The sequence below is a fragment of the Pocillopora verrucosa genome, chromosome 8, assembly GCF_036669915.1.
Source record: "Pocillopora verrucosa isolate sample1 chromosome 8, ASM3666991v2, whole genome shotgun sequence".
Classification (NCBI taxonomy): domain Eukaryota; kingdom Metazoa; phylum Cnidaria; class Anthozoa; order Scleractinia; family Pocilloporidae; genus Pocillopora; species Pocillopora verrucosa.
In genome coordinates this window covers 3,728,961-3,743,842 of record NC_089319.1, presented here as the reverse complement: position 1 = coordinate 3,743,842, position 14,882 = coordinate 3,728,961, and the positions used below count along the sequence as shown (strand labels likewise).

The window sequence follows — 14,882 nt, the reverse complement described above, 5'->3', positions numbered from 1 at the left end:
GGCAATCCGTAACCTCATTGGTGTATAAACTATGCACTGATATATTTTCAGGCCGATTAACGCCTGCATCTTGAGAATTCTTTCGTACAAATTAATGAGGTTTTGATATGCAAATTAAGGTCGAAGAGAAGGGTCTCCTCTGATCACGCTGGTATGAAAATTATTTCAGCTGAAGTTTCCATATTTTGTCTGTGAACTAACTGAAGACATCTTGTAACTTGTAGCAAGATAGAATTCCGTGAGCTACATTGTTGCAGTCGCTGCGCGCTGGACAAAATCTTTGAAATTTACACTTTTGGCTTCTGGCGATGCAAAAAAAGAGAATTGGAGACCAACTAAACTGTTTTTGAAACATTTATCCTAAACCCTAGGCCTATTCATGGGCAAAAAAATAAAAGAAAACTTTTTCCCGACGGGAAGTCGAGAGGACCGCTCTTAGCGAGAGCGGCACTTAAATTATCACTGAATTAGGAGAATCAGTTAGGAAACCGGTATCCGTGCACTTTAAAACAATGAGAGATTATATACCTGTTTGAGAAAATCTGTTGTGGTTTTGCTCTTTTGAATGGCTTTCTGTAAGTACATAACAACACGTGGAGTTCAACACCTGAAATGAAACTAACAGATCATCCATCTCTGCTCTGTTTCCCTTGAAATATCCAAAACTTAAGTCGCCTTCAACAGAAAAGCCATTGAGCTGTTCTTTCAAAAAGTCGATTTCTAAATCTCTTAACGTTGTTGGCTTTTGGTCTTCATCCATGGCAAAATCTTCCGGAAAAGGCAAACTAGGGCTTAGGTCGCATTATAGCCCAAACCAAAAATTAGGCAGCCAAAAAATTTTCGAAAAGTTGAAACCGCAACCGGAAGTGCCGAAAAATGTCACAATTTTTGGGTCACACTACCGAAATACAAGAATAGGTCAAAATAAACACAGTTGATCAGATTTCATTTCTGACGCGTTTTATGCGGTAATAAACATGAACCCAAATCAGGCATTTTGCTTTGCATTTGCCATTCTACTTCTACAAATTATCGACATGCAACAGTAGCAAATGTTTGCCTTTTTCACGCTGTATTAGAGATGAATAAATGATTACATGCATATCGTGAATGTCGCTTTTTTAAGAAGACGACGGCATTTACGTAGAATTCGTGTTGCGCCTTATACGTGCACCATTCCTCGTCATCTTCTTTTAACATTTATCGCCTGTGCGCTTGGTTCCAAACTTGCGATTTAACTCACGCGCAATTTCTTCCCACATTTTTCGTGCGTCTTTGCTCTCTAGTAGCTCAGGACGTTCTGCCCATAGGCCTACTAGAGCCCTTTGCTCTTCTTGCGGCCATTTATCGTATTGTTTTTTGTCGTTTTCTGCCAAACCTTCGACTGACCCGGAGCTGTTCGGGCTATCGCTCTCACTTATCACACTTGCCGGACTATCGGACCGATTAAGCAAAATTCCGTTGGGTCGCGCGTGATCTAAGATCGGTCCAGCCGATTTAGGTTGGAAATGACGCAAATTTTTAGCTTGGGAATGATCCCGGCGCATAATAAAAAGGAGAAAGTTAGCGGATGAACATTAAAATTCCCGCCGATTGAGTTGTTTAACTGCAGGTCATATCTAACGGTGTCTTGTTTTTTTCGATTTTTTCAAAATCTACCTGGCCCTCCCATACACTTCGGTGTCTTTGAAGTTTCTTCGGACTTTCCGTAGAAATTTGTGGAACACCGGTCGCATAAGGAAACGCGTTGTGATGACAGACTACAACCTTTTTTTGACGGATTATTGATCAAAACTTACCTAGTGCGACCCGGGCCTAGAGAGCGAAAACCAAGCTCGCGCCAAATTTGATTGACATTTTTGACAACCGGAAATCATGATACCCTTTTTTTCGTCACGCAGCACGTTACAAAACGTAAATTTAAATTCTTCTTGGTGCCTCTCAGATGCCACTGATGCCTTCATTGTTTATCAAAGCATTAAAAGATATATGGGATTATGATAATTTAGTAATCGGAAGTCTTATCCCAAATGGCTATCGCTTTTTACACTCTGCTCGTGATGGAAGAGGTGGTGGCGTCGGATTGCTTTTCAAAAGTTCGTTGCCAGTTAAGCAGACATCAAAGGTCTATCTGGACACCTTCATTTCCTTTGAAGCCATCGAAAGTGAAGTTAAGATTTTTTCGCAATCTGTTTCCATCCTTATTGTCTATCGTCCTCCACCCTCATCTGGAAACAATCTTTCAACTGAGCTTTTTATGAATGAATTTTCGTCGCTGTTAGAATCCTATATCACTTAAACTGGTTCACTTGTAATCGCTGGTGATTTTAATTTTCATGTTGATGATACAACTAATACTGCGGCGGCTTATTTCCTGAGCTTATTGGAGTCATTTGATCTACAACAACATGTTCGTAGTTGCACCCACAGAGCTGGACATACTTTGGATCTGGTCATCACTCGTGATGCTGAATATATTTTAAATGCTATTTCAGTTGATAATTCCACAGAGATATCGGATCATTACACTGTTTGTGCTGATCTTCGTTTTGTTAAGCCTAATTGGGAAAGAAAGCGTATTTGTGGTCGGAAATTAAAAGCCATCAGCTTGGAGCATTTTCGACAAGATGTTGCAATGTCTCCTCTTTTGTCTGAATCATCCAATGATTTACTTACGCTGCTTCACTTGTATAATTCGGAGTTATCTAGTGTTTTGGATAAGCATGCGCCATTAAAATCGCACATGGTTACCATTCGTCCCGCTGCTCCATGGTTTAGTGAGGAGATTAAACTGGAGAGAAGAGTTCGTCGCCGACTGGAAAGGAGATGGCGTAGGACTAGATTGCCCGAAGATCGTCTGCGTCTTATTGAACAAAATCGTATTGTCAATGAGCTATTACTCTCTGTCCGCTCACAATATTACAGCAAACTTATTGATGATAATTGCCTTAATCAGAGGAAACTGTTTGGCATTGTCGGTAAGTTGTTACATCGGAGTCCTGCACCGCAGTATCCATCTTGCTCTTCCGTGGCGGATCTTGCAAATAGATTCATTGGCTTTTTTGGTGAGAAGATTATTACTATTCGACATGAACTGGAATCGAACCCTATGCAGGGAACTTATTTATTTAATGAAGCCACAGTAGCAACAACTAGACTCCATCGTTTGAGCTGTCCTTCATATTCGACCTTACTTCAGATTGTGCACCCTTTGGCATCAAAGTCTTGTGAACTTGACCCTGTCCCCTCTAGAATACTCCTTGGTTGTCTTGATCTCCTTTGCCCTGTGATCTGGAAAATTGTTAAGCTGTCTTTGGAGACCTCTGTCATGCCCACTGAACTTAAACGAGCTGTAATTCGTCCTTTGTTGAAAAAGCCGAGTCTTGATTATCAAGAATTTAAGAACTTTCGACCGATCTCTAACCTCACCTTCTTGTCCAAAGTCATTGAGAAAGTAGTGGCTTTGCAGCTTGTTGACTACATTAGATAGATAGAAACTTTATTAAAGTGTCAAAAACCGTCTAGCCAGGGAAAAAATCCCTTACTAATTTGGGGACACCAATTAGGGGAGAATATACAAACTAAAAAAAAAACTATATACAGTAGTAGGTAAAATATCTATAGTTAACTCATTAAGAGATTTATAGTAAAAATACACAGAAGTCAAAATGAACAAAGGCTACAGCCTGCGCAGCCATCATCTAAAAGTTCACTTATATTGAGTTGGCGTATCTTGCTTTTAAACGACGTTAGGGTTGTGACGTCCCTGATACTCTTGGGTAGTTTTGTCCATAGCCTAGGCCCTAAATATCTAATAGAGTGCTTGCCATAGGTGACTGTCTCATACCTAGGTATGACATTGACATTGACAACAATGGCCTGTGTGAAGTCTTTCAGTCTGCCTACCGTGCTCACCATAGCACCGAAACGGCTCTTCTCAGAGTCTACAATGACATATATAGCTATGTCCATTGACAATCAAAAATCTGTTGTTTTGGTTCTACTGGACCTTTCTGCTGCTTTTGATACATTTGATCATTCTCTTCTCCTTGCTAGACTATCTACCCGTTTTGGCATTTGTGACCAGGCACTGGACTGGTTTCGTTCATATCTATCTGATCGCACTCAGTATGTCAGAATCCAAGATGTCTCTTCTGGTGTGCATGCCTTACCTTATGGTGTACCTCAGGGTTCCGTTTTGGGCCCCTTGTTGTATTCTTTGTACACTTCCCCTTTAGGTGATATTGCAAGATCTCATGGTCTATCTTATCACTTTTATGCTGATGATACACAGCTATATTTATCTTTTGAAACGTCATCGCCTGAGGATATGTCAACATGTACATCTGCTCTTGAAGATTGTGTTAAAGATATTGACCTTTGGATGTTAAATAACAAGCTGAAGCTGAACAGTGGGAAGACTGAAATTATAGTTTTTTCATCCTCCTATCGCCCACGTCCGGCGTTAACAAACCTGGTGATTGCCTCTGACACTGTTGAATGTTCAACTACTGCTAAAAATATTGGAGTTATTTTTAATAACTCTCTATCGATATTGCTGCACGTTACTGCTGTTTGCAAGTCTTCGTTTTTTCATTTACGCAATATTTTTAAGATTCGCAAGTTTCTTTCTTACGATACATGTAAAACTCTAATTCATGCCTTTGTTACTGCAAGGATCGACTATTGTAACTCACTGCTCTACGGTCAGCCTAAATGTATCTTGAAACGTTTACAAAGTGTCCTAAATAGTGCTGCTAGGCTTATTCACCTTACTAGTAGATATGAGCATGTTACGCCGTTGCTTATTCAACTTCATTGGCTACCAATTAAACAAAGAATAACTTTCAAAATTGCAGTAATTACATTTAAGGCGCTTCATGGTGCTGCACCAAGCTATATCACTGATCTCATCAAGCCTTATACACCTGGTAGCCTGGTAGACTTCTTAGATCCTCCAATCAATTTTTACTTTCTACATCTAAATTTAATCTTAAAACTTATGGTGGCCGGTCTTTTACTATTGCTGCACCTTCTGTTTGGAATGCACTTCCATTCGAACTTAGATCTTGTAATTCCCTTTCTTCTTTTAATCTAAGCTCAAGATGTGGATTTTTAAAATTGGTTATGAAGTTGTATAGAATGATGATGTTTTTATAGGATGACAATGTAGTTTTGTAGTTTTGTAGGTTTAGGATTTTGTTCTTATTTTTATTGTGTAAAGCGCTTTTGGACCATTGGGAATTTTTATAGAATGACAATGTAGTTTTGTAGGTTTAGGATTTTGTTATTTTTATTATGTAAAGCGCTTTTGGACCATTGGGAATTAGCGCTCTACAAATACTGTATATTATTATTATTATTATTATTATTATTATTATTATTATATATGTACTATTAATACTTTTGAAAAATTGCTTAACATTTTATTTAGTGAAGTAAACTGTTTACATTTCGACTTTACAACACGATTGTTTTATGCAACTACAAATGATATGTCAATATTTATATAATAAGCTCAGTTATGCACGCATTTTTATTGGTTCTCACTTATGATCTATTGGAGGACAGACGATAGATGATGTCATCATCAAAACTTTTTTTAATTCTTTATTATATAAAACAAATAGATTCCAAGTTGCCGTGCGTCTGTTCAGTAATAGATCACAGAGGACGTCAAAATATGGTAAAAACATCAGTGACACACTCGGCTGCGCCTCGTGTGCCACTTTTTTGTTCTTACCGCTGACCACTCGTATTGGGGTCTTTTTTTCTTTCCCCACTCGTCGTTAGTGATGTAGTAACTCCCAACTTCCGTGATACGATCCTTTGGAATCCCGTGAGACAGTCTTACCATTCTGTAACATGAACCATCAACGTTAGATGATCAAGGTGTGCTAAATGGAGTCGAACGTGAACGTTCTTTACGAATTTACTTTGAATGTGATATTTAGTGGAGTGAAACTTATTACTTGCTGTGAGAAATTAGAACGATATTAACAATGGCGTGTTCGAGCGCATCTACTGCTGACAGTGGCGAAGAGGAGAAGAAAGAACAGAGGCTTATAGATGTCATGTTTCTCTGTGACGAGTGGAAATCTTCGAAAGGTAGATTATCAACTTTCAATCAAGAATTTGCTATTAATTTGGCAGAAGCGACGGCTGGTAGTATGAAAATCCACTGCTATGTCTCTAATAGCGATGATCGGGACAGAGAAGATGCTGAACAACATGGTGTCAATTTAATCAAAGCTCGAAGTGTTCCTGGTTCAGCCGACCCCCTCGAGTGCTTGAAGTTTCCACCCTCAGAGCTCCCAAACCCACATCTGGTAATAGGCCATGGAAGAAAGCTGGGTAGTCCTGCATATTTCCTTGTACAGTCAACAAAGTGTAAATGGATCCAGTTTGTTCACGTCTACTGTGAGGACCTTGGGAAATATAAAGAATCTACCACGGCTGCAGAAGATACAATCGAAGAGAACGAGAAGAAGCATAAGATGGAAATTGATTTGTGTAAAGCAGCGGATGCAGTTGTCGCCGTTGGCTCCCGTCTACAACAGAAGTACGGCAGACGTCTCCTTAATGTTGAAGTGAAGGTTATCACTCCTGGGATCTTTGGAAAGTTTTGCAATGAATCAAAGTTGGCCGTAAACAGATCAGTAGTAAAGAATTTTAATGTGTCTGTGTTTGGCCGAGCTGCCTTTGAGGATCTTTCCCTGAAAGGCTATGATATAATTGCAAATGCCATTGGTTCTCTTGGTAAGAACTTTGAGTTGACATTTGTTGGCGCATCTCCCGGTGAACAACGAAAAGTTGAGCAATGGTTTCTTGACAACACGTGTATCAAACGCAACCAACTAACCATCCGTCAGTATTGCAGTGAACAAGAGGAACTCAAGGTGATGTTCTATCAGTCAGATTTGGTTGCTCTGCCATCCCGTACCGAAGGATTTGGGCTTGTTGCCCTCGAAGCCATTTCTGCTGGTGTTCCTGTTCTAGTCTCTGGTGAATCTGGCATAGCTGAGGCTTTGCAAAAAGTAAAAGGTGGAGACACTGTACAGAGACCTGTACATATTTTGTTTACTTTAACATCGCTAACACCTGCAGAAGAAAGATCTAAAATGTTTGGTAGTATTATCAGTATGCGTTGGTGCAAAATCAAACTATAGACTGAGTACTGTGGGCTGTCAGCGGTAGTCATGGCGGCTGGTTGTAAGTTTTCCCTCTCTCCTGTCTTTACCGTTTTTTTAGTTTGTCTCTTAGCCTGCAATAGTTTTACTTTCTTCAAAATACGACTATCTCATCCCAAGACTTGTCTGCATCCTGTTGGAGGCGTCATAGGCTTGGAGACGACTCGAAACTTCTTTGTTGCACTGACATCGCGAGTCCGCCATCTTGGAACACGTGCGAAGGGATATTTTGGTACAGACCTAACTCGATATCCCAATTCTGTTTCTACATTTAATATCTCAAGATTGGTACAATGTGGAGACATCGAAATAAACCCTGGACCAGGACAGTCATTATCTCCGGGATTATCCACAACTCGCAAAAAACCTCTTTGGAAGTGCCCTTGTGATGTATGTACGAAGCCGGTTCGCTCCAATCAGAAAGGGATTCTCTGCGATGGTTGTAACAAATGGTTCCACCTAAAGTGCATTACCATGGATCTACAGGCTTATATTGACTTGGGGTCTTCTGATGAGCAGTGGTTCTGTGACAAAAATTGTGGGTGGCCTTTTAACTTCACTGATTCATTCTTTGAATCGTCCTTCTCAACTGGGCAGAATGTAAGCTTAAGCTCTGATGTCTCTGCGGAATCTTCTCCTCGCTCTGCTAATGGCTTCTCTAAGTGCTTACTATTAAATACGAGGAGTATTCGAAACAAGATCAACGACCTAAATGCTCTGTTATTAATGGACTCCTTTGACATTGTTGCCTTGACGGAGACTTGGTTAGACAATGAATTTGATGACCGTGATCTACATCTTGAGGGTTATAGTATCCATCGTCGGGATAGACGTGGTAAGCGTGGTGGAGGAGTGTTGCTCGCAACTAAATCACACCTGCCATGTGTACGGAGACACGATCTTGAGGTAAATGCGGAGATGCTAGCCTGTGAATTAAAGACCAGTAATACACGATGTCTATTATTTGCAGTTTTTTACAGACCACCAGACGTCGAAGAGACGTTCTTGGATGAATTCAGGAGATTTCTCAATAAAGCTTCTGGTACAGGAATCGCTGATTTAATTATCACTGGCGATTTTAATTTTCCCTGTGTCGATTGGTCTACTGGATCACCAACTAGTTTAGACAATTTGACTGAAACTTTTTGTGAAATCCTGGATGACCATTTTCTCACCCAAACAAACCCATATATCACCCGTCCCAGTGCCACTAATACCTTATCATCTGGTAACATCTTAGACCTTGTGTTGACGAATCATGAATCACTCATCGAAGGAACTACTGTGCACCCAAATGGATTTGATTCAGACCATTTCCCAGTCTGTTTCGCGATCAAGAAAAAGTTCAACAGGCCCAAAAACAGTCAAAGATTAGTTTACCGATATGATAAAGCTGACATTGATGGTCTAAGAAATACATTCTCTCACATTTTATGGGATTCCTATATATCTTGTGAGGACATTGACTCAGGTACGGTGAATTTCCAAGATCTTGTTCTCGCGGCAGTCAATCAACATGTACCAAAGATGAAGCTTAGACGCAAGCCAAGACCTCCATGGATAGATAAAGAGGTCTTAAAGTTAGTGAGGAAAAAGAAAGTCTTGTGGAAGCGTTTAAGGGCCAATGCTTCTCTTGAGGTGACAACAAAGTTTAAATTTCTTAGGAAACAGACCAAACGTCTTATCTCCTTTAAGTATTTCCAGTACTTAAAGTCTCTATCGGATAAGCTGAAGACTAATCCAAGGAAGTTTTGGTCTTTTCATTCTCTTAAATCCAAGAGCAAGAGACTGCCAGAAGTAATAACTTACTCTGGCAAAGCCAGGTCTGCTAAAGATCCTGTGGAAAAAGCTTCCCTGTTCAATGAATTCTTCAGCTCCGTGTTCTCTACAAAAACATCAAACTCTGACAGCTCTCATGTTGATGTGATCAACCCTAACTTATTGATGGATGTATTCACTTCGTACAGTGAAGTAAAGAATATCCTCTGCAACTTAGACATTAATAAAGCAACTGGAGTAGACGGCATTCCTGCGAGGATATTGAGGGACTGTGCAGAGGAGCTATCTTACCCATTGGTTCTACTGTTTAACTTGTCGTTCAGGTGTGGGAGAGTTCCTTCTTCATGGAAAAGAGCTAATGTCACTCCTGTGTTTAAATCAGATGCTAAAGATGTGGTAGAGAATTATCGATCTATATCCCTATTATCGATTCCAAGTAAATGCCAAGAGAAGATTGTATATAATGCCATATATCCTCATGTGGCCCCTTACCTGACAGATTGGCAACATGGTTTCATAAGGGGTCGCTCGTGTGCTACCCAGTTGGTATTAACACACCATCAGTGGACAAAGGCCTTGGATGATGGACTACAGGTGGATGTTGTGTTCTTAGATTTTTCTAAGGCATTTGACAGAGTATCACACGATATACTCCTTCTGAAGTTGTGTAATTTCGGCATCTCTGGTAGCCTACTGAGATGGTGCGAGGATTATTTGACCCACAGAGAGCAAAGGGTTGTTATTGAGGGACAGAGTTCTGCCTGGTCTGTCATCCCATCCGGTGTACCACAGGGCTCCCTACTAGGGCCATTATTTTTTGTAATATTCATTAGTGATTTGCCTAATGTGGTTATGCCTGGAAACACAATCGCACTGTACGCAGATGATTGTAAAACATCAAGACTGATAAACTGTACATCAGACCAACATGATTTTCAATCTGACCTGAATAATCTACACATCTGGAGTCAGCGAAATCTAATGGATTTTAATGTAAAGAAATGCAAACTGATGCGTATCACGAAAAAAAGTATGCCTTTTCGTTCTGACCTTAAGCTGAATGAGAGCTCTCTGGAAGAAACATCTGAATTCTGTGATCTTGGATTAGTTACTAGTAACAAGTTGTCCTGGAATGCTCATGTTGATAAGATATCAAGCAAGGCTAACAAGATTCTTGGCCTTATTAAAAGGACATGCAAGGGTATGAAAGATGTTAACACGTTAAGAAGGTTGTACTGTGCTTTGGTAAGGTCCCAATTGGAATACTGTACTATTGTCTGGTCACCCTTCACGGCTAGAAACATTAACAGATTGGAAAGGATTCAGCGAAGAGCCACCAAGTTTATTCTAAAAACTGATGATGATTACAACACTCGTAAAGAACAACTGAACCTGTTATCTCTAGAGGACAGACGCTTCTTTTTTGATGTACTATTTTTTTATAGAGTTCTTAATGGGTATATTAATATAGATATATCCTCTTATATCCAATTTTATTCGCATTCGGAAAGATACTCGTTGAGGGGTAAGGACGAACTTAAATTAAAAAAGAACTACGCGAGGACTAATACTTTTAAGTTTTGCTATTTTAATAGGATTGTCCACATGTGGAATGGGCTGCCACTATCGGTCCGTCAGGCTCCAAGTGTTTCTTGTTTTAAAAGGGGTGTAAGGGATTACTTGACTGCAAGATCTGATTGATTTTAGTTTGGATTTGTTTTTTTTTTTTGTTAAAGGTGGTCTGCCGTGCATGGGGATTTATCTCTTTTGCGGACCATCCTTATGGCACCTTTCCTTTTACTCTTTTGTATTATTATCTATTAATGTAAGTATGTAAGTAAGTAGTAAGTTATATGTGCCATTAAATTGTAATAAATAAATAAAAAAAAATAAAAAAAATAAAAATAAAGACACTGTCATTGTTGGATCGGATGAAGATGAAGGTGAATGGGCACGAAGGATCAGAGAGATGTATGAAGAAAGTGCGGAAGAGAGAGAAGCCAATGCTGTGAAGCTTCGCGAGAACTACAGGAAGGTGTACTCTTGGAAAGCAGAATGTGAGAGGTTTAAAGGGCTGATTGAGAAAGTCGTGGAAAATGGTATGTTCAATGATTTTATCTTTGCTTAAATTTTAGGTGTAGGTGATGTTACTTTAACCTACTGTATTTGGAAATATAGAAACCTTGTGTAAAAGACTAAATGCAGGTACATGTAGATAGCACATCCAGATTGCATGATTTCTTTCTGTTAATGTTTTGATATGAGTAAACCAGCTGTAACAGTTCCCTTTCACGCACTATTAACTTTTTCCCTCTTTCTTGTGTCCTTGCAGATATGAAATTTGTCATGTTACAAAAGATTGAGAACACAACACATAACTCATTCAACATGGTGCACCATAGGGTTAACAGAGGTGTAGAGGGGGGTCCAGGTTTTCACCAAGATAGAACCAATTGTTTCATGACTAAGCTCATGCTGACTATGTATGCAATGACAATCTGCAGCTAGAAGTGATTTGTTTTCAAGTCATTTCCTAGTATATTTCCCTTTCTGTCTGGTTGTATTTATCTTTGGCTCCAAATATAAATAAAATAAAACAAGCTAAAATAAAAATTGGCAAGATTTTAGTTGGAGGAGCTATAAAAGAAAATGTTAACTGTATTTGTGTGTGGGTTTTTATAAAAATGATTTGAGGTGTGTTGTATGGTTTTGAATGTCAGCATTTAGTGGTTGCCTCATTATTTGTTTTCTTTTAAATCTGATTTTAGGTGCCTTATCCTCTAAATTCCATCTCTCCCTGTACTTTTTGTTCTTAGGTACTTCACCCCTCACTGTAATACCCACCACTGGTCATGGATTAGAACTTATTGGAAGAGCACAGGGAAGGAAAGGTGAACAGGAAGCTAAGTTTGAATTAATTTCTAAAGTGAATATGTTCAGTGTGTTTAGCTATTATGTCAAGTGTAAAGAAGTCTGCTTTTGGGATTAAACATTTAAGGTTGCTAGGGTCTGTAGGATAAAACTAAACTGACAATTATTTGAAATACTTTCAGTTCTTCATCAAAAAGATTCATTTGAAAGAAATTAATACCCAATTTATTTTTCTCTCAAGGAATGTTAAGATCAGTGGCTGGAGATGGTAAAAAAATTTTGATAGTAATAAAATGATATCAACAATAAATATTACCATAATCATAATCATAATAGTATAAAAATAGTATAATGAAGGTTTTTTCCTAACCTTAATCATAAATTATGTATTGAAAAACTGACATTGGTGGTGTATTTTGGATAAATTTCATGTACTTATATGCATATGGTCACATATTGGTTTGCTGTGTTAATTATTATTTATCAAAGAAAAGTAACCCCATGAATACATATATTGCTGTAAATAATGTAAAATAATGAAAATTATTCCAGATATGATTGTGCCTGATACTCTACTTATGTGAAAGGAATTTGAGTTTGTGGAATAAACCCTTTAAACACTAAGAGTGACCAGCATCTAATTTCTCCCTACAATATCACTCTTGAATCACACATTAAGGTGATGAGAATAAAGGACATGGTCAACAGAGAAGGAAACTTTTGATTGGTAAACAAATTCTCCTTTTCAGTACACTAGGAAATGTATAAGGAGCAGTGTGGAGAACATGCAGACTGATGTTAGGATGTAACGGGTTAAGACAATATACATGAGATATATATGTGAATATCAAATAGATGTTTTGAGCACCTTTTTTAAATCTACAGTATCTTTAACTACAAGTTGGTATGGCTGTTTCTAACTATTTATCAATAGAGATGCTAATCTCTATCTGTTTAACTTTATTTTTAGGCATGTTGCCTCTTCCTGGATCTTCCACCTTTGATCCTGAAGAAGAACTAGAAGAGCCACCTATGAAACTCCAAAGTATGGAAGGTGAATAAATGATGCTGTTAAATTAGATTTCATGGTAAAACTAGTCTAAGTATACTTTTAAATACATTTAGTTCTCATTAAAAATGTTTTTTTTAAAGGCAATTATACCCAATTTAGTTTTCCCCTCTCTCTGTGTTTTGCCATAAGGGAATATTAAGATGGTAGAGGCTGGGGTTGGTGAAAGAGTATATAATGATAAACTGGGTGTTTTCAATGTTGATCTTATGGCTCAAACAACTGACAGTAACATAGTGAAATGGTATGTCAGTTAATTGCATGTTGATTTGACCTGTTTTCATGTTGCTATTAAAAGTAACACCATGAATTGCTCTTTGTACTTTTCCTCTCAGGTACTTCACCCTCCACCTTACTGTCCACTTCTGGTTGCAAAAGAAAACAGGAAGTAAGGCACAGCACTGTGAAACTTCAGGAAAAGAAAGGTGAGTGAAAAGAGACCTTGAAGCCAAGGAAAGGAAGCTCAGTTTGAATTAATTTCTTAAGTGAATATGTTCAGTGTGTTCAGCTATGATGTCAAGTGTAAAGAAGTGTGCTTTTGGGATTAAACATTTAAGGTTGCTAGGGTCTGTAGGGTAAAACTAAACTGACAATTATTTGAAATACTTTTAGTTCTTCATTAAAAAGATGAATTTGAGAGGAATTAAAAGCCAATTTATTTATTTATGTTTAGATCAGTGGCAGTAGATGGTAAAACAGTTTTAATAATGATAGAATGATAATAATAATAATTATAATCATAATCATAATAATAGTATAATAATAGTATAATGAAGGTTTTTTCCCAACCTTAATCATAAATTATGTATTGAAAAACTGACATTGGTGATGTATTTTGGATAAATCTCGTGCACTTATATACATATGGTCACATGTTGGTTTCCTGTCAGTGATAATTATTATTTCTCAAAGAAAAGTAACCCCATGAATACATATATTGCTGTAAATAATGTAAAATAATGTAAATTGTTCCAGATATGATTGCGCCTGATTCTCTACTTATGTGAAAGGAATTTGAGTTGGTTTGTGGAATAAACCCTAAGAGTGACCAGCATCTAATTTCTCCCTACAATATCACTCCTGAATTGCTCATGATGGTGATGAGAATAAAGGACAGGGTTAACAGAGAAGGAAACTTTTGATTGGCAAACAAATTCTCCTTTTCAGCACATGTTAATTTGATCTGTTTTCATGTTGCTATTAAAAGTAACACCATGAATTGCTCTTTGTACTTTTCCTCTCAGGTACTTCACCCTCCACCTTACTGTCCACTTCTGGTCACAAAAGAAAACTGGAAGTAAGGCAGAGCACTGTGAAACTTCAGAAAAAGAAAGGTGAGTGAAAAGAGACCTTGAAGCCAAGGAAAGGAAGCTCAGTTTGAATTAATTTCTTAAGTGAATATGTTCAGTGTGTTCAGCTATAATGTCAAGTATTCAGAAGTGTGCTTTTGGGATTAAACATTTAAGGTTGCTAGGGTCTGTAGGGTAAAACTAAACTGACAATTATTTGAAATACTTTCAGTTCTTCATTAAAAAGATGAATTTGAGAGGAATTAAAACCCAATTTATTTATTTATGTTTAGATCAGTGGCAGTAGATGGTAAAACAGTTTTAATAATAATAAAATGATAATAATAATAATAATAATTATAATCATAATCATAATAATAGTATAATAATAGTATAATGAAGGTTTTTTCCCAACCTTAATCATAAATTATGTATTGAAAAACTGACATTGGTGGTGTATTTTGGATAAATCTCGTGCACTTCTTTACATATGGTCACATGTTGGTTTGCTGTGTTAATTATTATTTCTCAAAGAAAAGTAACCCCATGAATACATATAGTGCTGTAAATAATGTAAAATAATGTAAATTATTCCAGATATGATTGTGATGCCCAATTTAGTTTTCCCTCTCTCTGTGTTTTGCTATAAGGAAATATATTAAGATGGTAGAGGCTGGGGTTGGT

The 14,882-nt window shown here is 37.8% G+C and overlaps 2 protein-coding genes across 2 annotated transcripts; both read left to right on the top strand.

The window, feature by feature from the left end:
• The first annotated feature begins 2,635 nt into the window (after window positions 1-2,635).
• LOC136282869 (uncharacterized) lies at window positions 2,636-3,490 on the top strand. The gene has a single exon (XM_066170828.1). The coding sequence runs from the start codon at window positions 2,636-2,638 to the stop codon at window positions 3,488-3,490; it is 855 nt and encodes a 284-aa protein (XP_066026925.1).
• Window positions 3,491-5,826: 2,336 nt separating this feature from the next.
• On the top strand, window positions 5,827-14,505 carry LOC136282868 (D-inositol 3-phosphate glycosyltransferase-like). Its single transcript, XM_066170827.1, has 8 exons — window positions 5,827-7,044; window positions 9,564-9,569; window positions 10,880-11,068; window positions 11,786-11,860; window positions 12,811-12,894; window positions 13,245-13,334; window positions 14,154-14,243; window positions 14,492-14,505. The coding sequence occupies exons 1-8, from the start codon at window positions 6,003-6,005 to the stop codon at window positions 14,503-14,505; spliced, it is 1,590 nt and encodes a 529-aa protein (XP_066026924.1). The 5' UTR covers window positions 5,827-6,002.
• Window positions 14,506-14,882: the final 377 nt, after the last annotated feature.